This window comes from Bos javanicus, chromosome 13, assembly GCF_032452875.1.
Source record: "Bos javanicus breed banteng chromosome 13, ARS-OSU_banteng_1.0, whole genome shotgun sequence".
Lineage (NCBI taxonomy): Eukaryota > Metazoa > Chordata > Mammalia > Artiodactyla > Bovidae > Bos > Bos javanicus.
The window spans coordinates 61,379,470-61,405,230 of record NC_083880.1 but is presented as its reverse complement, the minus strand read 5'-3'; the positions used below and the strand labels follow the sequence as shown (position 1 = coordinate 61,405,230).

Genomic DNA, 25,761 nt, shown 5'->3' with positions numbered 1-25,761 from the left:
GGACCAGAGTCACAGAACACGCAGAGCTGGGTCTGGGCCATGCCCCTCTCGGAGCTCAGTGCATAGGAGCTGCTGTTATTGCCATTCCTGCTGAAGCCCCGCTTAGGCCTCAATTTACTCAAGTGTCCTCACAGCCAGAAAAGCTGTACCCTATTAGCATTAAGCTCTCTTGTCGTCTAGGCTGCTCCCTCCAGCAGAGGCTTGGGATGAGGAGGGCTGACGCCCGTGGGTGAGCCTGGAGAACAGCTCGCTCCCTAGGCCTCCCAGGGGACGGCCATCACTGCAGGCCCGAACTCCTGGCTCCACTTGGAGACTCTGCTATCTGCCTATACCTTGTTCTGGTGAGAAGCAGGGAGGACTTGTGGGCAGAGCCTTGCTGTGGGAGGTGGAATAGTCCATTTCAAGCCCCAGCTTCTGACTTGTTGAAAAGCCTTCAAGTTCCTTCTTCTCTCTAAGCCTCAGTATCCCCCCTCTGTATAATATGAATAATACATACCTCGTAACCTCATAAATGAGTTAACAGACATACAAGCCCTTAAATAGAGCCAGACACACAGTGCTGTGCTGTGCTTAGTCACATCCAACTCTTTGTGACTCCACGGACTGTAGCCCACCAGGCTCCTCTGTCCATGGGGATTCTCCAGGCAAGAATATTGGAGTGGGTTGCCATGCCCTCCTCCAGGGGGATCTTCCTGACCCAGGGATCGAATCCAGGTCTCCCGCATTACACGCCGATTCTTTGCTGTCTGAGCCACCAGGGAAGCCCAAGAATACTGGAGTGGGTAGCCTATCCCTTCTCCAGGGGATCTTCCTGACCCAGGAATCGAATCGGGGTCTCCTGCATTGCAGGTGGATTCTTTACCAGCTGAGCTACCTGGGAAGCCCAGACACACAGTAGTCCTGTATAAATGTTGGCTGGTGCTATGGCCTCTCACAGATGAGCACACTAAGGTACCAAGCGGGCAGCCCCTTGCCCAGATCAAGCACTGGGTAGTCTGGCTCCTGAGGCTGCATCAGTAAGCATCACACCATACTCGTAGTGCTGCTGAAGTGACTGGCCCACGGCAGCATTCCGTGAACGGTGGCCAGCTGTGACTTCATCCAGGTGCACACACATAGAGGGAGGGGGCCACTTCCAACCTGTACATTTATTTACATGGCACAAGCTGAGAGCAGGTTGGGGGCTGCCCGACAGCCTTCCCACTCCTCTGGGCCTGCCGACACCATCCTCTGAGGCCGTGGGTGACCCCTGGAATGGGGGCCGGAGTGGCTGGGTTAGGCTGGCTTGGCCTTCAGGCAAGCTCGGGGGTGGTCTCCCCTGTCTTCCAGGCCTCTCCCCTCCCCCTCCACCCAGGCCTGGGCTGGGCGTCTTCTCTCTCACACAGAGTTCCTGTATGTTGGTGGTCGCAAGGAAGGTGGGCGGGAGCCGGGCCCTGCACCAGATGGTGTGTGCTAAGCCTTATCTGTTGGGAGTGGGGAGACGTGCGGGTGGGGACACGGAGGCCCTCCTTCACAAAGCCTGCTCTGTCTCCCCGGGGCAGCTGCGCCTTAGAAACCGGCCGTCTGCCGTCCTGCCCCACCGAGGCCTCCCACCCACAACTGCAGAAGCCCCACATGCCAGGACCCCCAGCCCTCCCACTCTAGCTAGGAACAAGCCCAGGCCAGGGATGCCCCAGGTGAGGTCAAGCAGGGGTCACCAGAGCAGCAGTTTCAAGAAGGGGAGCCAGGCGGGAACAACAGGGCCCCTGGCGTCCGGGCTGTGCTGGGGGCCAGAGCCCTGTCTGGGGAGGCGCTAGCAGGATGGAGTCAGGCCACATCTGAGGCGGCTCATGTCGGGGAAGCAGTCACCGCGCGGGGGCGTGGGAGCCCCGAGCCTCCCAGCCTGGCGCAGCCTCGTCCTGGCCAGCCTGGCCCGGCGATCTGGCCCGTCTGCTCCGGCCTTCTGGGCTGTGTGGCCTCAGCCCTGGCCACTGCGCGGCTGCGTCCAGGCCTCAGCTGCTCCCCGGGGCTCAGACCCCCAGAGCCATGAGTGCCCCCGAGCTGCTGATCTTCTTGAAGCGGTTGGCAGCGCTGACAGCAATGAAGTTTTTCTGAGGGATGAGGGAGAGGGGTCCCGGTCAGCAGCGGGGCAGGGGGGAAGCTGTAGGACAGGCTGTGAGTCTCCTAAGGTCCCCTTCGTCCCAGGAGGGACCCTGGCCAGGGAGGCTGCAGTGCCCAAAATGGCCACAGGAGGCGCCATGACACCACAGCCTCCAGGACGCCCTGCCTCACTCAACAGACCCGTCAGCAAACGTGAGTACCGCTCCCCTGGTGGCGGTCTGTGTGTGCATGCTAAGTCGCTCAGTCGTGTCACCGTGACCCCAGGGGCTGTAGCCCGCCAGGCTCCTCTGTCCGTGGAATTCTCCGAGCAAGAATACTGGAGTGGGTTTCCATGCCCTCCTCCAGGGGATCTTCCCGACCCAGGGATCGAACCCGCATCTCTTAAGTCTCCTGCGTTGGCCGGCAGGTTCTTTCCCACTAGCGCTACCCATCTGGGAAGCAGTCTGGTTCCTATTTCATTCCAAGAAAAAGCCCCTCACCGTGGCTGAGTCTCTCCACGCCCTGCCTCCCCATCCTCTCGGACACCTCTCCTGCCGCTTGCTTATTCCACTCAGAGGAACTGGCCTCCTACCTGTTCCTCACACTCCACAACCGTGCTCCTGCCTCAGGGCCTTTGCGCGCGCTGTTCCCACTGCCTGGGGCCACTCCCCCTCCATACCAGCCTGACTCAGCCCTCATCTCCTCAGGTTTTTGTTCACAGGCTCCTTCTCAGTGTGCCCTCCCTGGCCACCCTATGTAGAAGCACAGCCTCTCCCCAGCACTCCTGACCATTCTTTTTTTTTTTTTTTTTGTCCTGACCATTCTTATTTTTTCCTAATAAGTGTAAGTGTTAGTCGCTCAGTCATGTCCGACTCTTTGTGACCCCAAGGACTGTAGCCCACCAGGCTCCTCTGTCCGTGGAATTCTCCAGGCAAGATTACTGGAGTGGGTTGCCATTCCCTTCTCCAGGGGATCTTCAGGGATCGAACCTGGGTTGTCTGCATTGCAGGCAGATTCTTCGTCTGAGCCAACAGAGCCCTTCCTTAATTCCTTTTAATAACTCCCCATCCTCTAACAAAAGTAAGTTCACAAGACTGAAATCCATTGCTGTGTCCCCAATGCCCGGAGGTGGTAGATGGTCAAGAAGTATTTATGAAATGAAAGGAAGAAGCCTGACATGGGGATCAGAGACCTTTTCCTGAGCCCAGGCCATAAAAGGATGCCCCTCCCCAGGGTGGAGGGGGTGAGTGGAGGGCCACCACCCAGGGCAGGAGCCAGCCCAGGACAAAGAGAGAAAAGCCAGTTCTGTTTTCCAGACCGAACCGGCCAAGACGGGGCCAGTGGGGCCAGTGCCCTTCCCACCCCATATCCCTCTCTCCTCCCCGCCTCAGTCCAGCGGTACCTTCCAGCGCCTCTTCATGAGGTATTTCTTAAGCAAGATCTGGGACTTGAGGCGGCGGTTACAGCGCTTGGCCTTCTCTGCCAGGTTGTTGAGCCAGGGGTGGGCGAGGCACTGGGCAGCGCTCATCCGGGCCCTGTGGAGAGGGGGTGGCGTGGTGAGAGGAGGCGGCAGGCCTGGGAGCCGGCCTCCCAGCCCAGTTCCCACCCGGCACACACACGCACTGGACTTTGCACACATGGGGTTCATGTCCTGGGGGGTGAGCCTCACCGCTGGTCCTTGACGATGAGGTTGGAGACGAAGTCTTTGGCCTCGTCTGACACGGCCTCAAAGGTTTCCTCGTCAAAGTACCAGTTGCTTGATAGAACGTTATTCAGGGTCTCTGTGTCATCGTCTCCCAGGAAGGGGGAGAGACCACTCAGGCTGGAAGGAGGCGATGGTAGGAGGCAGGGAGGTGAGATTGGGTTGGGGATGCAACGGATCTTGAGAAGCAGCACCGTGAGCTGAAAAGACCCCCAGCCTCTCAAGTGGGACAGACCTGGGTTTGAATCTGGGTGGGTGACCTTGGGCAAGTCACTTCCCCTTTCTGAGCCTCACTCTTCTCATCTGTAAAATGGCCATAATCATCCCAGCTTCCCAGGGTTACCGTGAAGAAGAGGAATGATGAGTGCACCCCCAATGCCCAGTAAACCTCAACTGAGGGAGTGGGGAGGTGGAAGTGATCTTGGCCTCAGCTGCCCACCCATGTGCCCCAACCCCATCAACACTCACAGCATATAGGTGATGACCCCCAGGCTCCACATGTCTGTCTTATCGGAGATTTGGTCATAATTCACCACCTCAGGGGATAGGAACTCTGGGGTCCCAAAATTCACCTTCAGCTTCTCGTTGGGGTTATACCTGGAGGTCAGGCCAAGAGCTCAGAGCACAACTCCCAGCCCATTCCCAGACACCTTCCCACTTTCCCCTAGCCCCACCCACCCCGCCCTCCCAAGGTGGTACCTCCGTGCCAGGCCGAAGTCAATGATCTTCACCAAATGGCCCGTGGTGTTGACGCAGAGGATGTTCTCTGGCTGAGGAGAAGGGGGTGGCCTGGACTGACCTCTGACCCAGCTCACCCTCCCTCCCCATCCCAGTCCATCCAAGGCCCAGGCTCCCTGGACCAGAGGCCCAGGCTGCCAGAGTGGATAGCCCCCCATCAGAGACTCTCAGATCTACCTGTTCCAGACACAGAGGGGGATCTGGAGGCCCAAGAGGGGCTCTTCTCTAGGCGTCCCTGCTCCCCACCCTCAACGTCTAACAAAGCACCCAGTAGGTGTTCAGCCAAGACTCCTGGAATCCGGCACCCCAAGCACGGGTGAGCATGTGAGATCACTGAAGGGCTAACCCCTCCTGCGCTGGGCCTCCATCTCCTCCTCATGTAACACAAGGACATAGGACTCATCCGAGGTTGTGGGGCAGAAACGTTGTAAGTCGTTAATGATGGCTAAAAGGCAGGTTTTGCACAAGAACCCTGATTTTCAGCACCACCTGGAACACCGTAAGCCCTGGCCATATGGCCACACACGGCTTGGAGGGACTTGGTGCTGACCGCTGAGATGGGCGGGAGTCTTCCAGTTCCCCCAGGGCCTCCACCTCCTGACCCAGCTGGGTTCTGAAGAACAGGGTTCTGTTCTTCATCTGGGCTTTGCGGTATCTGATCTGAGGCCCCAAACAGGAGGCTTTCTGAAGGTCCTTTCACACTGCTGCGCTCAGAGCAGGATGCTAGTGACTTCAACAGCCCAACAGTGCTCCACTGAAACACGGGAAGGATGCAAAGGCCCCAAGGAGGGCTTCCCTGGTGGTCCAGTGGTCCAGTGGTCCTTGCAATGCAAGGACCTCTAGTCCTGGAAGATCCCACGCGCCTTGGAGCAACTGAGCCCATGTGTCTCAATCAATAAGCCCATGTTCTGGAGCCCATGAGCCACAACTACTAAAACCCATGCGCCTAGAGGCTGGTTCCACAAGAGAAGCCACCGCAATGAGAAGCCCTCACACCGTAACTAGACAGTGACCCCGGATCACCGCAACTAGAGAAAGCCCAAACACAGCAGTGAAGACCCAGCACAGCCAAAAGAAAATTTAAAAAAAGAGAAAAAATATTATTAAAAAAAAAAGGCTCCAAGGACACAATTGGCAGGGGAAACCGGACAGATCCAGATCTCCTTTTGGAGGACGAGGACAGGGGACTTCCTGAAAAGTCCTGCAGCTGGGACCCCGGGAAGGGGCTTCAGGCTGCGGTTCACCTAGCCTACTCGACCATGAAACCCTTTACTAATGAAAAACTTATTGCTATCCTGAAAAAAAAATCACATTTAGGACACAGAGATTTAAGTCGAACTTCTCCCCAGGACACTGCATTTTAATCAGGGACCCTGCTCTACCCCAAGGAAAATGGCTTTTACCGGAGAAGGGCAGCCTCCAGTGCCATCACGCAGGCTTGAGTTCTGCCCAGAAACTCGGGAGGCACCTGTACTCTTTGCATTCCTTCTGCCCTCCCACATCCAAACCATCAGAAATCCGGCTGACTCTATTTTCAGAATGTGTCCATCATCTGACCACTTCCCATTCCTCCCCCACTGCTACGGGTTCCAGCCCCATCATCTCTCCTGGCTTATTATGACCACCTCCTAAATTCCCTGCTGTCAGACTGGCCCCTTTGAAACCCATTCCCTTACCCTCCTCGCTCCCTCACTTGTCAGTGGCAATGATAACAGCACACCTGACCCAAAGGGCTGTCGCACACTCTAGACACGCCTTGAGTGCCTCTGACCACTAGTAAGCACAGCGGAGGGGTTAGTTCACAAGAGCACCAGGAGCATCTCCTGTATCGGACCTTGAATGCTCCGGCCTTTACCTTCTTCTTCAGTTCTACCTTGTATGTTTCCCTGTTACACTCATGCACTTTTTCATAATGCTTTTAGTGGTTTAAAGTGATCTTAGTGACTTCCCTGGCAGTCCTATGGTTAAGACTCGGCGCTTCCACTGCAGGGGGCGTGGCTTTGATCCCTGGTGGGGGATCCAAGACCCTGCAGGTTGAGTGACACAGTCAAAAATAAAAATTAAGAAAAATTTTAACAAAAAAATAAAACGATCTATTCATCAAGTTATTACGCCTGATTCTACCACTGACCTCATAGGCTCCAGGGGATAGGGTCATGTCCTCACCATCCAGAGGGCAACAACCACGCCCAGCACTGTGCACTGTGCACAGAGGCACAGAAGCAGGTGCTCAGTATGTATTTACCAAATGAATGAATGAAAGTACTGTCCACTTTGCCGATGGGCGTTCACCCGCCTCAGTGTTCAGATTTCATCTTCTCCACTAGCCTTCCCATTAATTCCACAAACATTAACGCCTGCCATAAAGATGGGGCTACCTGGCACTCATGGGGCCCCTGCCCACTCCACACCACGGCCACGGCCAGCTGATCAGACTTGGAGGGATTCATAAAATCTTAGGGAAAAACCCAAACTTTTTTGCCAACCCAGTATTTGCTTTCCCTCACCCGCTATGTGCAAGGTATCGAGCAAGAAGAACATAAACGTTCTCTCAGCACACACTTCTGTTAGTGCCTGCCCCGTGCATGCTGCTGTACCGATACTGCACTTTGCTCTTGTTTTAGTCGCTAAGTCGTGTCCCACTCTTTGTGACCCCAGGGCCTGTAACCCGCCAGGCTCCTCTGTCCATGGGATTCTCCAGGCAAGAATACTGGAGTGGGTTGCCATTCCCTTCTCCAGGGGATCTTCCTAACCCAGGGATTGAAGCCGGGTCTCCTGCTTGGCAGGCAGATTCTTTACCGCTGAGCCACCAGGGAAGCCCAACACTATACCTACTGATGCATCTTCCTGATTCCCCTTTTAGAACGTAAGCTCCACGAGGGCAGGCATTTTTATCTATTTTGTTCACCAGTGGGTCTCCACCACCAACACTGCCTGGCATCTAGTGGGCCCTCAACACGTGTTTGTGGGATAAGTGAACAGACATTAGCAGTGCCCATCAGGGGCCTACACAGAGGCAGGTGCTCCTGCAACACTGATCAGCTGGTGTTATATGTGGGGCTCACAGGACGGCAAGAGACCCTTTCAACAAGTACTACAACAACTCCAGACTAGGAGAGGGCTGGGACCAAGTCTTTCTTGCTCTCTGACGTGCCCCCTGTTTTGACTCTTACAGCTGGAAGGACTGGATGGAGGAGGAGAAGGAGTCACGGGGGATGGAGGGATGGTTGGCTGCAGCAGTGACCTCAGGTGGTCCGATGCCACCCCGACCCCTCCCAGGAGGCTGCCCACCCCTAGTACCTTGAGGTCCAGATGCAAAACTCTCATCTTGTGCATGAAGAGGATGCCATCGCAGATCTGCCTGACAAACACCATGGTGTCCACCTCAGTCAGCTGGTAGTCCTCGTCCACAATCCTCTCGAAGAGCTCGCCGCCCTCGATGCTGTGTGCACAGACCCCTCTACAGGCTTGCCTCTGGGCCTGCTGCCTTCTGCTCCCCCCCAACACCAGGCCCCCACCCTGCCGCCGACACTCACTACTCCATGAAGAGGACGATCTCATGCGGGGTCTCGATGGCCGCATAAAGCTGGATCAGGTTGCGGTGGTTCAGCTGGTTCATAACCTCAATCTCCAGCAACACCATTTCCTGGGGCCAAGGAGCATCAGGGGTACCATCTGAGCATCATGATTCCCTGCCCTCCATCCTCTTCGGGTGGGCCTGGCCTGGACCGCTGCCCTCCCCCTCCTCGCTGGTCTCCTTGCCTCCCATCTCTCTCCCGACCCTCCAGCCTGTGTCCTTACCACACAATCATTTCTGCTGGGACATCTTTCCTTTGCTTTGCTGGTTCTTTGCCTCCTGCTGGCTGAATCCTGGGCCCCATCCTTCCCGCTCAGCCCTCCCTGCTCTACACCCTCTCCCAGGGCATTCTCAAGTCCCATGACTGGAAATTCCATCCAGACGTGACTGATTCCCAAATACATATCTCCACCCCTAAGTGCTCCTTTGAACTCCAGACACCAGTCCCTCCCCCTTGGATGCCTAATAGGCATCTCAAATCTCTCATGCCCAAAATTAAACCCTTGATACCACCCTTTCCCCGCAGTTGAGTTGCCCGCAGCATGTCCATCAGCAAAAGGCTGTCATTTTTAACCCCAGTGTGCAGGACAGAAAGTTAGGAGCTTTCCAGGGTTTCTCTCCTCTTCTTGCTTCCTCACACCCCCTCATGCAACCAATCAGTAAATCCTTTGACTCCACCTCCAAAGTAGATTACAAATCCAATCATTTCTCAGCTCCCCCATCACTGCCTTCCTAGTTTCAGCTGCCATTATTTGTCACTTTCAGAAAGTCTGCCAGCCAGTGGTCACATCCGTAGCTTGAAATCAACCACAGTAGGAATATTTACACCAAGGAAATTGGCAAATGATCAGGTCTCTCCCTAGATCTGTTCCCCCAGAGCACTGGATCACTGCCTGAACTGTTCCATTTTCCATTATTCCATTCCTTGGAATATCTCACCTTCCACGCCACTTCCTCAGAGAAGCCTAAGGTCACCTGATCCTATCTGAGCGGCTCCACACACCCTGTTCCTTCCTGGCTTTACTTGTCTTCTTAACACTGTCTCAGCTCCGGACACCACACTTTTTATGTTTCAGCTTGGTTTTAGTTGTCTGTTAGCAGTTTGGTTTTAGTTGTCTCTCTAGCATGTTAGGACTTGTTTGATGCCATTTCCCTAGCACCTGGCACAGTGCACAGCACAGAAAAAGTACCCAATAATTAACCAATCAATAGCTGTCTCCAATTAATTTACACATTACATTTGAGCATCTCCGTTGAGCCAGGTCCATGATAGAGGCCTGGGACCCAAGGCAATAGAGAAAGAGTCACGAAGAAAATCTTTCTGACTTCCCAGCACTCATCAGGAGCTGCTTCTCCTGCTCCTTCTGGGCTCCAGGCCTCTGTATGTTCTGTCTCTGCTCCCCTGGTCCTGATCTCAACTCAAGGGTTTCCACCTGCCATTTCTGATCCTCAGGCCTTTCTATCCACAGTCCCCTCTGTCTGAAAATCTCTCCCCTGCCTTTCCCATTGGAAAACAGCTCCTCCTTCTTCAAAGCCTTCATTCAGGAGACCCTTTGCTGACCTGCGGGTGAGTTGGGAGACTCCACTGTGACAACTCCTCTCCCCACCCTCCCGCCTTAGCTTTCCTAAGTTATATAGCTCTCACCATGCCAGGCTGCTAGGTTGCCATCACCCCCTCACATACCCGACTCCCTCACTCCATATGAGTCTATGCCTCATTCATTCATTCACTCCTTGAATGAACACTGCTCTGAACCAGGCCCGGACTGGTGTTGAAGCCTGTTTCCCTTGCTGTTCTTGGGGGGCAGGGACCACCTGGCTTCCCTCGGGGACCTCCAGTGCACAGCACAGCATCTGGCCCAGAGCCTGTGCTCATCAGCCCTTACTGACTTGAACCAGAGGGCTTGAAGGGGAAGTCCCCAAGATAAATTCACCAACTGTGGGGTGAAGTTTATGGTCAGGGGCATCAGGCCCCTATGGCAGGACTGTCCGCCTGTCTATCTGTTGATCTGTGTGATGTCTTTGGAGCACCAAGCTTCTCACCCCCGGCTCCTGGTGCAGACGTGTGGGTGGCGGGAGGTGAGAGGCACCCGCTCCAAGGATCCCCTCGCCCTCCCCACAGCCAGACTGCACTACCTTGTCTTTGGGTGTCTGTTTCTTGATGACCTTGGCGGCCAGCTTGAGGCCTGTGGCCTTCTCTGTGCAGGTACAGACCGCTCCAAACTTGCCGCTGGAGAGGGAAGAGGCTGAGAGTAAGGGAGTTGCCAAGGCCAAGTGTGGGGGGCCTGTGCTCTGTTCCCTGTGAGATGCGGAAATCCCAGCCAGCTCCAGTACCCTCCCCAAAAGTGAGCTCTACTGCAGAGACCACAGCTGACCTGCACAAACCGCAGCCTCAGGAAAGGTAGGCTCATCAAAGGACAGCCCCTGATGGGCACCTCACAGGCAGGCGAGGGCACCAGGCCCCAGGGGAGGGAACTTCAGGACTTCTAACAAAACAGAGGATCATCTTGAAGGGGTCAGTGTGGTACTCCAAACTGAGACAGACAGGACGGTATTACGTGCTTCCTATGGGAAACACCTAATGACCAATGGTGTGTTTGTGTGAGTGACTGACACACCAGCCATGTGACAGCCTGCACACAAACACATGAGACCACATGGAAGCAGTTGTGACCCTGTGGCTCACATCTGATCGGAATGTCTGGGCCTCCCATGGGGCAGATGTAAGGCCTGGGGACTTAACGCTCTCCCGCCCATGGGCCAGGGGCTCGGGGCCCCAGTTCTCACCCGCCCAGTGCCTCCTTGGAGTTCAGACTGAATTGACTGTTGATGTTCCCGGGCCTCAGCTCCACAATGCGGTGGGGGAAGGGGGCTGGGGGCGGTGGGCAGTCATCTGTGGAGCAGAGCAGAGCCATTTCGATCAGTGCTGGGGCTGCTAAGGACTCATCCTGACACCATGCCCTCCTGCCTGGCCTGGGCCCCATCCAGGGGCGTTCACCAAGTGATACCTGGGAGACAGTTGGCTCCAGGATAGGGGCTAGGGGCTCGGGGCCCAGTTTCCAATGTCAGCTCTGCCACCAACACTCACCTTCCTTGAGAGGCCTCTGCCTCTGTCAGAGGGGGGCTCAGCTTCTCCAGGCACAACAGTGGGGATGGCTGATTGGATTCCTCAGACCCTCCCACATTATAAGGTATGAGGACTCCAACCCAAAGTTTTTCATTTCCATTTAAAAAAAGGGCGGAGCAGGGCGGGGTGGGGGTGGGGTGAGGGGTTCCTAACTGTGAGCTCCCTGGTGGCTCAAAGAATCTGTCTGCAATGCAGGAGACCAGGGTTCAATCTCTGGGTCGGAAAGATCCCTTGGAGAAGGCAATGGCAACGCACTCCAGTATTCTGGCCTGGAGAATTCCATGGACTGAGGAGCCTGATGGGCTACGGTCCACGGGGTTGAAAAGAGTTGGGTTTGGCAGGACTGAGCTACTTTCACTTTCAACTATAATGGTGGAGCGCCATGCCAGATAGGCGTTACTGTGTCTGAAGGAGTCGAGGATAGGACCTGCCTACCACCCCCTCTAATAACACCACAAGCTCTCACTACCTGTGGAATGGGTATCCCCCGGCCCTGGCCCAGGGGCAGGGGTGGGCGGGGAGGAGCCGGGGATGGAGCTATTTGGTAGAGACTTGCTGCCACCTAGTGACAATACGGGGAACAGCAGGCCCTGGACGCCGACAGGCTGAGTCACCGGGAATGGAAACCTCTTTATAAATAGCAAGAGGCCGCAGGGGAAGCCGGCTGGTGATAAATCAGACGGCCCTTGGAGGTTGTTCAGGTCCGTCCCTCGAGGATGTGATTGCTGGGCTGAGTGGGCCCTGGAGGTCTGTGCCGCTGCTAAGGGGAGGAGGCAGGGCTCCTGGCTGCCGCCCAGCCGCCAGGCCCTCCCACCCTGTCTGGGTGGCACTATGCCGCTCACCAGGCAGACTGGCAGGTCTCCCAGGGCACCTCGGCCTGGAGGAGGGGGGTTGTCAGGACACTCTGGGCTCTCCTGACCCCATCTCACCCCACCCCCCAGGCCTGCTGCACCCTTGCCCGGGCCCCTTCCCTATTCACCTACGGGCCAAGCTTGCTCATGCTCAATGGCACCCTTCTGCTCGCTGAATAAAGCATCAGCACTTGAGGCCACTCCGGTCCTGCCCATCTCATGTGCCCAGCTTCCTTGGTCACCGCCTCCCTCCCCCCTCCACACACACACCTGTGCTCCTCAGTTCACAACCCTCTGTGGCTCCCATGACCCTCCCTACCCGTCCAGGACGCAGTTTAAAAGGGCATTTGAGCCCTTTTATAGAGTAACTTCAAACCCCACCGTCCAGAGAACTGGTGGTGCTCCAACATGTCTGATTTTTTTTTTTTTTTTTACTCCATTTTAGCCAATGTAGAAGAAAGTAAACAAGAGAGCTCTAGAGTCAGGTTCATATCCTGCTCTAGCTGTGGATTTGGGGTGCTCCCTTTCCTGAGTCCCCATTTCCCCATCTCTTGAAGGGGACTAGGAACTCAGACTTCCTGGGGTTGGATGACACTTTGATGAATCACCCGGGGTGAGGTGGCTCAGAAGGGTTTAGTGCTCTAAGCGAGGAGACGGGGGAGACACGGAGAGCCCCTTCCCTCCTCCCTGGGCTCCAGGGCAGCCCCGGCCTACCCAAAATCTGGAAGCAGTCCTCCTCCTTGGCTGTGGGACTGAGGGCCTGCCCCACCTCCGATCTCTCCGAGGGAACGGCCTGGAATTCGATCCCCCTCGAGGTGTCCCCTTGCACCCCATCCTGGCCAGCGTGGCCTGCAGCCTTCTCTTCTCCTTCCTTCTGGCTGCCTCCCGGGAGGTTCTTCTCTCCTTCTGCTACCTTGGCTGGCTCAGTTTCTGTGGGGCCAGGGGTCACAGGCACCCCTTCAAAGATAAGCTCTAACGTCTCATCTAGGGGCTTCTCGGCCAGTGGCTTCTCAAGGCTGAAACGTGAGAACACAGATGGGTGACACCTTCAGCAGCCACAGCTCCCCCCACCCCGGCAGGCCTCCCAAAACCTAGTCTGCAATCTAGAGCTGATACAGCCTTGCCCCCACCCAAACTCGTTGGATGATGAATCCAAATTCACTTCATATAAAATCCGGGGATTTTAATAACACCGTAAATGTCTGTGGTGGTGGTGGTTGTTTCTTCCCAGCTATGCCATGCGACATACAGGATCTTAGTTCCTCGACCAACAACCAACCCATGCCCCCTGCAGTGGAAGTGCAGAGCCCTAACCACTGTACCACCAGAGAATTCCCATGTCTGTGTTGCTATTTTGAGTATCAATGCACTAAGAGATCATTAACAACTGTTAATAGGATTGCTGATTTGGTTAATCATTAGGTAGTGACAATTAGGGAGGTTATGTAGCTCTTGATTCATAAAATTGTGGTGATACAATTGATAATGTATTAATGATACTAATTTATATTACCACATAGTTTAAACTGGTATGGTAAGTGTTATTATTGTGGTTTACAATAAATATATCATTAATAACCTCACTTATATCATTGGCATTCAGGTAAAGCTAACGAATTGCACCTTGAGACTGGTGCTGTATTATAGTTCTAAGAGTATAGTGGGCTTCCCTGATAGCTCAGTTGGTAAAGAATCCGTCTGCAGTACAGGACACCCCGGTTCGATTCCTGGGTTGGGAAGATCCCATGGAGAAGGGAAAGGCTACCCACTGCAGTATTCTTGGGCTTCCCTTGTGGCTCAGGTGGTAAGAATCTGTCTGCAATGCAGGAGACCAGGGTTCAATCCCTGGGTTGGAAAGATCCCATGGAGAAGGGAAAGGCTACCCACTCCAGTGTTCTGGCCTGGGGAATTCCATGGGTTGTATAGTCCATGGGGCTGCAGAGTCAGACACAACTGAGTGACTTTCACTTTCACTTCACTTTTCACTTCAAGAGTATTAGTAATGATCTATCAGCCTGATTATTAGTCATATTTTCAGATTATACCAATAACTGTATTAAGAAGATGAGTTTTCTTTTCCTCCTGACATCTCAGTCCTGCCCTTGGTGAGATCCAAGTCCATGGGGTAAGGGGGACTCTGGACTCCAGATGCCTGGAGAAGGGGTCTTTGAGGTCCTCTGCTGCCTGACACTCCAGGTCTCTGTGAACTATCACAGAGTTCTGATCTCTGCAGGAAGACCAGGAGGTCAGGCCAATGCCTAGGACAGAGGGAGCTGAACATTGGAACTGCCCAAGCCAGCACTGCACGTGGTGAGTGCCCGAGACAGACAGTAACACAGACCCCTCCCCGTTCCCAGGCAGGGCCGTTCACCTCGAGATGGCGGCGGGGCAGCTGGGGCTGTGCAGAAAGGCGGGTGAGCCCTTCTTGCTCGGCGCTTGGCCCTCTGCTACCTTCTTTTGCTCCTTGGCTTCTCCAGGGTCCTGGCTGCCGGGGGTCCCCTGCTCAGCCTTGGGCTTTTTGACGCTGGCCTCGGCTGTCGCTGTCTCCTGGGGCAGGGCTGCCGGCTGCCCAGCCGAGCCCTCCGCAGGCTCTCCCTGCAGGCCTCCTTCTCCCTCAGGGCCCTGGCTGCTGGCTGAGGGTTGGGCTGAGGCCCCGAACCCTTTCTCTGGGGCCGGGGCTTCAGTATCTTTCGTCGAGTCGGGATCAGGTTCTTTCTTTGGGTCTGGGGACTCAAGTTCTTTCTCTGGGTTTGGGGGACCAGCATCCTTCTCTGGATCTGGGGGCCCAGGATCCTTCTGTGGATCTGGGGACCCAGGGTCTTTCTCTGCAGCTGGGGGTCCTTCACCTGCTGCAGCCTTTGGTGCTGTGTCTGCAAAGAAGGTGAAACACCAGTCAGGATCCACCCTCCTACCCTTCCTTCCCCAGCCAGGCTGGCCAGGTACCGGTTCTGGGCCCAGGTTCCTACCCAGGCCACAGTTTACAAGCACTTGTCCCGCTGAACTTCTGGGGCCATTCCGTGGGCTCCCAATATGGGCTGTCCGGGCCTCAGAGGCCCTGGGTGCAGGGCTCTGGGCCCCTGGTGGGCCTTGAGCCCACCCCCCAACCCTTGCTCTGAGTGTTCAGGCCTCATCCACGGGGACTTCACATTCTCCCGGTCTCTCTGGGGAAGGCTTCCCGTGGGCCCTTGACCCAGTCCTACCCTATCCAGAGATAATTCTGATTTTTGGGTCCTCCACGTGCCACACAAAGAAGCCTTGGGCACAGAACTCCCACTTCAAATCCAGAGCACCGGCCCAGCTCTGGATTCAAACACCCCTTCCCAAGCTCCTCCCTCCGCCTCCGGCCCCCACTTGGCACCTGTTGATGAGCTTGGGATTTCCAGCTCCACTGCTCCGTTTTCCGTCGCCATGAGGTAGGGAGGCGTGTGCTTCTGCTTGTCTAACTTGAGTCTTTCCAGCTGCAGAAAGAAGAGAAAGGTGTGTCGGGCTGCTGGATGCCTCCTCCTGTCTGGCTGAGAGGAGGCGGGGGCTAGCCGGCGGAGGGGACAGAGGCACCTGGAGCGGAGAGGGGCAACCTGGTGTCCGTCTGTCTCACAGCGGCTGCCCGGGAGCCGTCCTGGGCAGTTGTAAGGCCGGCGCCTGGTGGGCAGAGGCGGAGGCAGGGGTGCAGGCAGAGGAGGCGGGGACGGGGGAGAGGATCTCTTACACCAGGGGCCATGCAACTCTGACTGCCACCACCTGTCACTCTTGGCCCCCATTCAGAGGACACGGCATTCTTCCTGTGGACCAACCGAGGGGAGAGTAGTGTTGGAACAAGCAGGAAGAGAAAGCAGGAGGGGGCACCTGGGGCCCCGGGGGAGCAGCCTTCTCCCAGACCTTGCCTGGTATCTCTGACTTGGAACAAGATAGATGAGGGAGCTCTCAGACAGGGCTGAAGGGCAAGACTATGCTCAGGCCAGGCTCCGGCTCTGCCAACATCTCTTGGGGTTCCCCAGAGCCTGGTTTGAACCACACAGGCCCAGGCATAGTCACCCTGACCCCAGCACCCAGCTCTGTGTCCACAAGCCTTGCACCTGGCCTCCAGACCAGCGTGGAGCATCTTTGAGTAAGAAAAGGTCTCGGGGGCGCTTGCTCAACTTGCCTATGGGCCTGAAAGCCGTTTCTTTTGAAATGTCTTTTTCCTGGGCTCTTGGGGAGATGGATGCTGTCCCAAACAGCTGTGAGAGATGGTCAGTGTTTTTGCTCCCCTGAGCTGATGCATGGCCCACTGGAAAGTGGGGGGGGCTGGCTGGTGGAGAGTCTTTTCCAAGGATCCTCCTCCACAGTGGTGACCCAGGGACCACCAGCCCAAGGTGTTCAAGCAGAGATGGGATGGGGAGAGGTATGATCCAAAGGGCCTTCCATCACCCAGGTGTTGTGCCCAGAGCTTCTCTGCAGGCCACCTTGAGTACTAGCCCCAAGCTGAGTGCGTTGGAAATAGTTCTGGAGTGGATTCAGGACTGGGTTCAGGTCCTGACTGTGGTGACCCATCCAGTCATTCCAACCCCACTGCAGGGCCCAGCTCCTCCAATGATCAAATAGAGGAAGCAACTCTTGCCCTCCATTGAGACAGGGAAGGGGGAAATGGCTTGAGAATACAGCACATCTGAACAGTAGGAAATTGTGTAGCTGTAAAAAAGATGGAAGAAGCTGTGAGTGAACTGACAAGAAGCAACCTACAAAATGGGGGGACGAAAAGCAACGTGCAGAACAGCATGTAGAAGGTGCTATCATTTGTGCAAAATGGGGTAAAATTTATAATAGTGAACATAACATATCTAATCAGAGAAGGCAATGGCACCCCACTCCAGTACTCTTGCCTGGAAAATCCCATGGATGGAGGAGCCTGGTAGGCTGCCGTCCATGGGGTCGTGAAGAGTTGGACACGACTGAGCGACTTCACTTTCACTTTTCACTTTCATGCATTGGAGAAGGAAATGGCAAACCACTCCAGTGTTCTTGCCTGGAGAATCCCAGGGATGGGGGAGCCTGGTGGGCTGCCGTCTCTGGGGTCGCACAGAGTTGGACACGACTGAAGTGACTTAGCAGCAGCAGCAATATATCTAATATATACAATTTCCCTTTACAAGCATGAAGTTTTCTTTGACAGGCTAAGAAACTGGGAGCCAGAGGTGGGAGAAAGATGTCACTGCGTACTCTTCTACTTTTTTATTTGAACCTAAAATTATGTGAACAGATTACTATTCAAAATGAATGATGTTTTCTTAAGTGAGAAAGTGTCGGGGTTGTCAGTCCAAGGCTAGCAAACGCCAGAGTTGGAGCCCCTTCCCCAGCTTGCTGCCTTTTATTCAGTCTGTCCTCCTCTTCTGACCTGGCCTCCCCTATTCCATTTCTCTCCTTCCTAGCTGACAGCCTGCCTTTTCTAGGAAGCAAAAATACTAGCAGCTATACAGTACTCACCACGTGTGTTGGCCCTTGTTCCAAGTGCTCCTGTGTGATCTTCGGAACCAGATCTTTGGAATCTTCAGTGAGGTAGGTACCATTACAGATGGTGGAACTGAAGCACAGAGAAGTTAAGCAGCTGACCCAGAGCCATTGGGCTTGGAAGGGGCCGAGCTGGGATCTGAACCCAGGCTCCCTGAAAAGATGGGAACTCCCATTTTCTGAGTGCCTCCTATTAGCTTTATCCATACTGTCTTAAAACATCACCTTGATAATAACTCTGTGAAGGATCTCAACCTGTCTTCTAGGTGAAGACGGCAGAATCCAAAGAGTAACTTGCCAAAAGTCACTCTTCAGGGAAGGGAGCTGGGCCAGAAATGTGCTTCTTTATGGCTCAGAGTTCTCTTTCTTGCCTAAAACTTCCCAGACTGTGTCTCACCCTGGTTCCCTGCCGGGTACCGGTTTTATGGGCCTCCTAGCATTCTGAAGGTTGAAATCTTCTTGTCTGTGCCTATAATATGGACCCCTGGCCCTCTGTTTGGTTGTCCCCACAGCATGTTCTGGTTTAGCTCGAAGTGCTGGACTCCCTCCTCTGGTTCCTTCCCGTTCTGGGCTGACCCCACCACCGACACTGTCTGAGCCCCTCGAGGGCAGGGGCTGCATGATGCTCACACGTGTCCCCGGCACAAAGTGCACTTGCCAACCGGTGCCTGATGAGTAACCGGGTCCAGGCTCTGGACCACGTTCGTGGGATTACTCTATCATAATGGCCCTTGCTGATGTCTTCTCGTTATGGTCGTGGTTATCAGTACTGACCGTTTAGTGAGTGAGTGCCTGTGAAGGGCCACTAGGGGCTCTGCCAGGGCCTTTGCTCAGTCTGTTGGATCTTCACAAGGGACTCCAGGTGCCAAGTGCTAGACTCTCTTAACGATGCGGAAACTGATGCTGAGAGAGGGTAAGAGGTTTATCCCTAGTCACACAGCTATCGAAGAACTTCAAATCACCCAGATTCAGATCTACAGCCACCTTTTGAGACCAAAATCCAGGCTGGGACAACATAAGGGGCTTTCATTGCTACATTTGTTACTGTTACGATTCCCAAATAATAACTCTTACCAAGTGGGCCAGGCCCCGTCCTCATTCCATCCTTACCACAGTCCTGCCAAGCAGTGGCTGAGGAGGTTGGGCAGTGACGCTCTCAGATTAATGACTGTAAATCTCGGGCAAAAGCCTTCTCTTGTCTTTCATTTATAGGACGAGCCCCTTCATCACAGGGGAAGTATGTACATAAAGCATTAGAACAGCGCGTGGGTACTTAAGTGCCATATAAACATCAGCTGTTTCATCCCCATTTCACAGATGTGACAGGAAAACTGGGTCACAGGGCTAAGTCACAGGGTTGGGTTTGAACCAGCTAACACAACACCCAGCTCATAACTACTCTGTCCCATTGCTTCTCTCCCAGGGACAGCTGGGAGCATTTAGCAAGCACGTGGATGTAGAGTGGTTGGCCCAGTGCCTGCCGCCCTGTGGGGTCTCCATCATGTGGACACCCCAGGTGGAGGCTCATCTGTCCCTGGAGGGTTCTCCATACTCACTCCTACTGAGACGAGAGCCTGACCTCTTCTGGATCCACAGGGTTGCCTGCAGCTTGCTCGCCCGTCCACCCGCCGGAGCTGAGCTCAGCTTGGCCAGCTGCTCCCTGGGAGGCACAGGGCTGGGGCACGGGGAAACCTCCTCCACCTGCCTGGGGGCTGCCAGAGCCCCTGCCCACCCTTAAGAAGGGGCTTTCCCACCCTGCACCAGCTGTGCAGCCATGCACCCCCACCCCCACCCCCGCCTCTACAGCGGCAGGACAGGAAGTGGGGCAATGCCAGGGCCAATTAAACCCGCCAGGGGAATTAAGGTCAGGAGGATGCAATTATGCCTGCTGGATTTAACAAGGCCAGAGAGAAGGTTTCTCCAGCCAGAGTTCACGGCTCCTTAGGCCTCTTGCCCTGGAAGGCTCTGCATTCCAGAAGTCTGGGCTCCCAGGCTCAACCATCCCTGGGAGAATTCCTTGGGTGTGGAGGGGTTAACTCCACTTGGGCACTGCTTCCCTGGCTCCTGGAGGAAACAGATTTAGCCAAGAGGCTTTAAAAGGACCGGCTCAGAGGAGACATTTCCCGGCCTGACCCTCTGCCTGCTCGGCTGTGATGGAAAATCCAGGGAGTTGAGCAACGACCTTTCTGACTCCAAAGAGCGCAGCCAACTCTCCTCACGACTTTCCCTCCAGTCCTGATATGGGAGCAACTAAGGGCTGTTTTCTTCTGCCCTCTCCCATCTTGGGTCCCTGAGCCTGGGGCTTTGGCAGTACCTCTCAGCCCCAGGGACAGTCCTGGTAAGGCTGCTGGCCTTACCGCAGACCCAGTCCTTTCCTCCAAGGAGGGTAAGCAGAGATCTATGGACATTCTGTGTGACCAACTAGACGTAGATTTCTCTGAAAGTTTAAATGACACTCATTGTTCAACCCAGAACTGTAGAGTTTTATTGCCAAGATTATTACTAAGTGCTCTACTCTGTGAAAGTGTTAGTCACTCAGTCCTGTCAGACTCTTTGAGACCCCCATGGACCTTAGCCCCCCAGGCTCCTCTGTCCTAGGATACTCCAGGGCAAGAATACTGGAGTGGGTTGTCATGCCCTCCTCCAGGGGATCTTCCTGACCCAGGAACGGAATCCAGGTCTCCTGCACTGTAGGCAGATTCTTTACCGTCTGAGCCACCAGGGAAGCCCTACTCTGTGGCAAGAACTAAATTGGTCACTTTGGGGACACAGAGATGAAGGTGAGGAAAAGCTCTAGAATCACCATATAGTACATTTTTTGGGGAAAAAAAAAAAAAGACTGCAAAATTCTTCATGAAGTGGGTTCTTTTTGTTGCTAAAAATATTTGTAGAGAAAATATCTGGGGGGATATGTATGCATATACACATATATACATGCAGGTGTGGGAGGAGAGATTATTTTTATGCTTTGTCTGGATTTTGAGACATTTTTGAAATGACTATTTGTAACTCTTAGGCGATAAATAATTCAAGATATCAATATACACATTTCTACAACTCAACACAGAAAATGGTTAGAGCTACACATGAGATATGAAACACCGTGGGGTCTCAGAGGTACAGTTTTGGGGACTGAGGACAAGTGACTTCTCAGCTAAAGGTATGGCTGCGGCAGGCTTTCTCGGTGCCTAGGCCCTAGAGTTTGTTTAAAATGAAGCCTCCTTCAAATGGGGCCCCAGGAATCTGTCTTTATAACCAGCATTTCAGGGGGCGTTCATGCACTCCTGAAATTTGAGAACCCACGAGTCAGAGGCCACCTTTGAGGCAGTCCTGAGGTGGTCAGCAGGGTATTCCCAGGACACACAACCTTCTAGCCTGGGCTGTATTCTCAACCCTGATGCACGTGGGAAAGTCTGGAGAACTTTCATGACTTCTAAAGTCTGAGCCCCTCTTGAGCTCAAACCACTGAAGCAGCACATTTGGAGGAGGGGCTCAGTCTTATTTTTCAAACCTGCCTAGAGGATTCCCATGTGCTGTCAGAGTTAAAAACCACTGCTCTGAGGCTGTCCCAGGGCAAGAACTTCACCTGTTTCCCTGGAATGCTTCCACAAGCTAGGGTCTCGCAGTACTCACGGCAGGTATTCCCTTCTGACTTGTATTGGCTGCATGCACTGCCCTAGTACCTGGGGCTCTAGGGATCAGGTGCCAGCTCAGAACAGATCAGGACCATGTCAGTCAACCTTATATCCCAAGGACTCAGTACAAACAGTGGTGCTTCTATCATTAATAATAATAGCCCCTAATATTTATTGTGCATTTACCCTGTGCCAGACGCAGATGTGAACTCCTCTAATCTTCATGGTAACGTTATGAGGTAGATACTATTATCAGTGCTGTTTCCAAGAGGAAACTGAGTCACAGAGAGGAGTAACTTGCCCAGGGTTTCAGATGTGGGATTCCACTGGGACTAGAATTCAAACCCAAGCCATCAGGCTCAGAGCCCTCACTCGTCGTCACTGTTCCACACCACCAAGTAAACGCCTGCTGAACAGTGAATTTGTGGGCGAGTGAAGAATATTTAGATTATGTCACAGCTTGGTAGCTGCGGGGCCTGACATTCAGTAGGTGCTCTGTGAATGTTGAAGTATAAATGCTCCTATTTTGGTAGGGCCCTGGGACGATGAGAAACCAAGACTGAACCCTCTTTCATGCTTTCTCCCTCTCGCCCATCCCAGCCCAACTTCTCTCCAGCACAAACAGCAAAGCCAAAAATAGCCATCTAATGACGTCAGAGGAACAAGGTCATCTGAAAACTGCCCATGGCCACTGGATACCTCCCTATAGGATCATGTAGCAGGAGGGTACCCCAGGCTGGTGCAGCTGTTCCAAGAACAGGAAATGTCCCAGAAGCAGACTTGGAAGCACCGCCTTCCAAAGGCAGGGCCCGTGGGGGCAGGGGGACAAACAGAAAGAAGCAAGACTAAAGGGCAGAGTGCAGACCCTGGAGAGGAGAGGAATCGGAGTTTACCTGCAGTAAGAGTCACTCCCGGCACACAATCCCAGGAAATGGCTCCAAAAGCGGGGAATGCATGTTCTGTCCTGGTGCACCGGTTGGCTTCCTGGCCTACCCCTAAGCTATTTATAACTCTCCAGGCCCGTCTGCTGAACTGGGTTACCACATGAGCCAGGGGGTGCGTGACAAGCTCTGAGAGACTGCTGCAAGAAGAGGGTCGCATCTGGGATGGTAATGGGGGTTTCAAATAAAGGATGAGTGGCCTGGGACAAAGCACCTTCAGGCTGCACTCACTTGGCACTTTGACCACTCTGGCTATCATTCAGGTCTGCTGAGGCTTGTGACTTAATTGACCGGCAGCTGCCGCATCCCGGACAGGAACGCAAGCATCCAGCTTGGTCTGAGGAGAAGCCTGCTGGGTGAAACTGAGGAGAGAGAACCCCGCCTGCTCCCAGTCTCTGGGAAGCATAGCAGGAGGTTCCCACAAGCAACATCAAGAGTTCAATGAGGGCTCCAGCCCACAAGCTTGCTCCAAAGTCCTCAGTTGCTGGCCATGGTGGGTGATAGAAACAATCTCTTCTTCACCCATGGGGCTCTTGATCAAGTGTCACTCGGCTCCCAAAAGAGCTAGGCCCTGTCCTCCAGGAGCTCCTGAAAATGTCCATCCATCCTCTCATGGGATGTAACTGGTGTGGTGCAAAAGGCACTTGAGGGCACAGACCTGGGTCAAATTCTGACTCTGCCACTTACCAGCAGTGTGACTTTGGGATAGTAACTTAAACTCAGAGCCTCAGTTTTCCTCATCTGTCTTATGACTTGTTGGAAGGACATATGGAAAAGCATTCTTCCATCTTCTGGTAATGGAGCCTTGGCTAAGGAGATAAACACTCAAACTCAGCAGCTCTCCTGGGTAACATGAACAGGCTGCACAAATGTGACTCTCCAGGGAGCTCAGAGGGGAGGCATGTTCCTGCTGTCCACATGGGCTCTAGGTTTGGCCTGGATACTGAGGGTCACAGGAGAGAATGGCTGCAGATTTCCTGATTCATAGGGAGCATTGAGTTGGGAGTCCTGTTGTCCACTAGGACATCTCCTGACACAGTGGTCCTCACCCATGGGGGTACCTCACAGCTCTCTGCAGGGCTTGTTAAAACACAGTGCTGGGCTCCATGTCCATAGTGTCTAATTCAGGGGGCTGGAGAATTTGCATTTGTAGTACCAGTGATGCTGATCTGCTGGTCTCCAGGCCAGCCTGAGGACCACCACCCTAAAGAAAAGTTCCCCAACTCTAGTGGCTGAGCTTTCAAGCCTGCCAATTCCTACCCATTTTCCTGGGGCTGTGAGTAGGAGTGTTTTGGTTTGTGTGTGAGGAAAACACAAAGACCCTGTGGTCAGTATAGCTGCTGCTGCTGCTAAGTCGCTTCAGTTGTGTCCGACTCTGTGCGACCTGAGACGGCAGCCCACCAGATATAGCTAGGGAAATGAACAAAAAGTTGTTTAGTGAAGGTGGGAAGATACTAACAACCCCTCCCAACTCCTACCTGCTATGTTGCTTCACGTATTAGTTTTCTATAATTGTAGTAACAAATTACAAGAGAGAAAATGGCTCATGTGCAAGTAAGAGTCACAGAGGCTACAGTATAGACATCAACCTCCGAACCAGTGAGAATGGGATTCTACAAGCTCGACTAAACTTCCTTGCCTCTCTTGCTTATGGCTGACTAGTAGCTGCTGGCCCTGTCCTGTCAGGCTGCTAGCTTCAGGTAAACTGCAGGGGCCTCTGGTGACACATACTGACAATTAATATTGAATATACAACTCAAGCAGGGTCACACTGAATCACGCTGGCCAACACAGGGATGAATGAGTGCCCAATGTGCCAGTCACTACGATGGCCCAGAGTGCTTTCTGGTCATTTTCTAGCTAGGAGCAAATTCTCATTCATGGAGCCGGAGAAGAGGTCCTTTCTAGAAACACTGTTTTAAACTTCTAAGATGGAGAATTGAGACCCACAAAATGCAAATGATACGCTTAAGACCACAAAACCAGAAGCTGTTCTCCCAATCCCCAATCTAGGATTCACTCCACTAAACAATTTTGTACTCCTCCAGAATTCTGTGACAATTATCTCAAATCCATCCAAGGTCCCTTTGATCACAAACATTATAAAAACTGAATTGCAGCAGAGAGAAATAGAAGAGCAGCAAGGCAAGGTGATATCCTTAAACTGCCTCTAACAATTCAAGAAGCTTACGTCTTGGAAAAGCCAAGGGTGGGAGGGACTTCCTTGTTGTAGTCTGTTAGAATTCATTGAGCATTCTGTGCTGTCTCTAACCAGTTCCAAGGTCAAGAGAAACATCAGAAAATATGTGTGTGTGTCAGAGGACATTATTCAGAGATTAGTCCCCTGGTGTGATCTGGGCTAGATTTCCGCTTCCAGAACAACCCTTGGAAAGTCCTCAACGAGTTAGTGCACTGGTCTCCAACATACTTCACTCAAGTCCAAATGAAATCTAGGGGCAGGGAGCTTGCTAGAAGAGCCCTCTTGCAGTGACTGAGCAGCTGACTATAGAAAAATGTAAATGTGAAAGCAGGGCTATTGTGATTAAAACAAATTGCCTAGGAAAAAAATCTGAAAATATTCAAGCTGGGAAGAACCTTATTTTTCTTTCTAATTCAATCTCGTCTTTGACGATATGGAAACTGAAGTAATGTGGAAACTGAGGTCCAGAAAAGCAGAATGCCTTTTTAAAGGTCACCCAGAGTGCCTGTGCCAGAAGAGAGATTATATTCCCTGCCTCTACTCTTCCTAAAAGACACCTCATAGCCCAGCTAGTTAAGAAAGACAAAGGCGGTCCTAAGACAAATCTCAACAGCTTTGAGACAATCTACTGGGTAAATCTGTCTTAAGACACAGAGTTCCAAAACTTTAAAATAGCATAACTAGAATTCTCTTGAGAAAGGCTTTGCTAAGGGCCAATAAACTTTTTCACTGGCACCAGGGCCAGTAACATGGACATGTCAGCCAAAAGGAGCTTTCCAATTTGCAAACGTGTGTGCCAGAATGATGTCATTAACTATGCTTTTGGGAGAGACTTATATTTCCTTTGAACATTTTAATTACAAAGACTAAGTGGTTTGAAACAGCCATTTAAATTTTAGAGACAGATATAATACATTAGGGGGACAGAGAAATCTGTCTTATAAATAGCCTAGAAAAATCTTTTGCAAAACAAACATTTTCAATGGGGAGAAGTAAACTCAAGACAATGGAACAGCATGCTGCTATTACGATTGGTATTTATAGAGTATGCAGTAATACAGGAAAAATATTTGAGCTACGCTGAAAAAAAAATCAGAATACAAAAAATACATATAAACAGAAAACCACTACAATGTAGAAAAAAATTTTTGTAAGAGAAGATTATACATAGAAACACCAGTGTTGAACATAGGTGATGGGATCACGGATTTTTTTCTTCTGCCATTACCAGGTATTTTCTGAACTGTATATAATTAACAATAAATCCCAATTTTAAAAACACTGCAAAACCCAGTTGAGATTTTTGCATAGAGCAAATTCAAAGAGTAAATAAGAGAGTACACTGGAACACTGTGAGTGGAGTTTGTCAGTGTCAGGTCAGATTCAGGCTTTTCATCGCTCCTTACCAGCAAACTTGATAATGCTGC

General features: G+C 52.9%; 1 protein-coding gene and 1 long non-coding RNA gene across 4 annotated transcripts; one reads left to right on the top strand and one right to left on the bottom strand.

Annotated features, from left to right (window-relative positions):
* Positions 1-1,128: 1,128 nt before the first annotated feature.
* Positions 1,129-22,166, bottom strand: MYLK2 (myosin light chain kinase 2). Of its 3 annotated transcripts, none has more exons than XM_061437197.1 (13): positions 22,087-22,166; positions 15,433-15,532; positions 14,446-14,944; positions 12,789-13,090; positions 10,884-10,989; positions 10,233-10,326; positions 8,056-8,165; positions 7,820-7,961; positions 4,481-4,551; positions 4,250-4,378; positions 3,749-3,901; positions 3,482-3,614; positions 1,129-2,090 (listed from the first exon to the last, which is right to left on the bottom strand). In XM_061437197.1, the coding sequence occupies exons 2-13, from the start codon at positions 15,482-15,484 to the stop codon at positions 2,010-2,012; spliced, it is 1,872 nt and encodes a 623-aa protein (XP_061293181.1). In that variant the 5' UTR covers positions 15,485-15,532; positions 22,087-22,166; the 3' UTR covers positions 1,129-2,009. The 3 variants fall into 3 exon arrangements, with proteins under 3 accessions (XP_061293181.1, XP_061293180.1, XP_061293179.1); XM_061437196.1 differs by lacking the exon at positions 22,087-22,166 and adding an exon at positions 15,630-15,718; XM_061437195.1 differs by lacking the exon at positions 22,087-22,166 and having other exon boundaries at positions 15,433-15,771.
* Positions 15,799-22,374, top strand: LOC133259565 (uncharacterized). The gene is made up of 2 exons (XR_009740449.1): positions 15,799-17,606; positions 21,794-22,374. It is a non-coding gene; the product is annotated as an uncharacterized LOC133259565 (long non-coding RNA).
* Positions 22,375-25,761: the final 3,387 nt, after the last annotated feature.

Bases quoted from the DNA above. Each gene is read 5' to 3' on its own strand.
- MYLK2 (XM_061437197.1), bottom strand. From the start codon at position 15,484: ATGGCGACGGAAAACGGAGCAGTGGAGCTGGAAATCCCAAGCTCATCA. The intron at 14,945-15,432 runs GTGCCAAGTGGG...CCTTCTTTGCAG, and splicing joins AATCCCAAGCTCATCAACAG to ACACAGCACCAAAGGCTGCA. The intron at 10,327-10,883 runs GTGAGAACTGGG...TTCCCTCTCCAG, and splicing joins TCCAAGGAGGCACTGGGCGG to CGGCAAGTTTGGAGCGGTCT.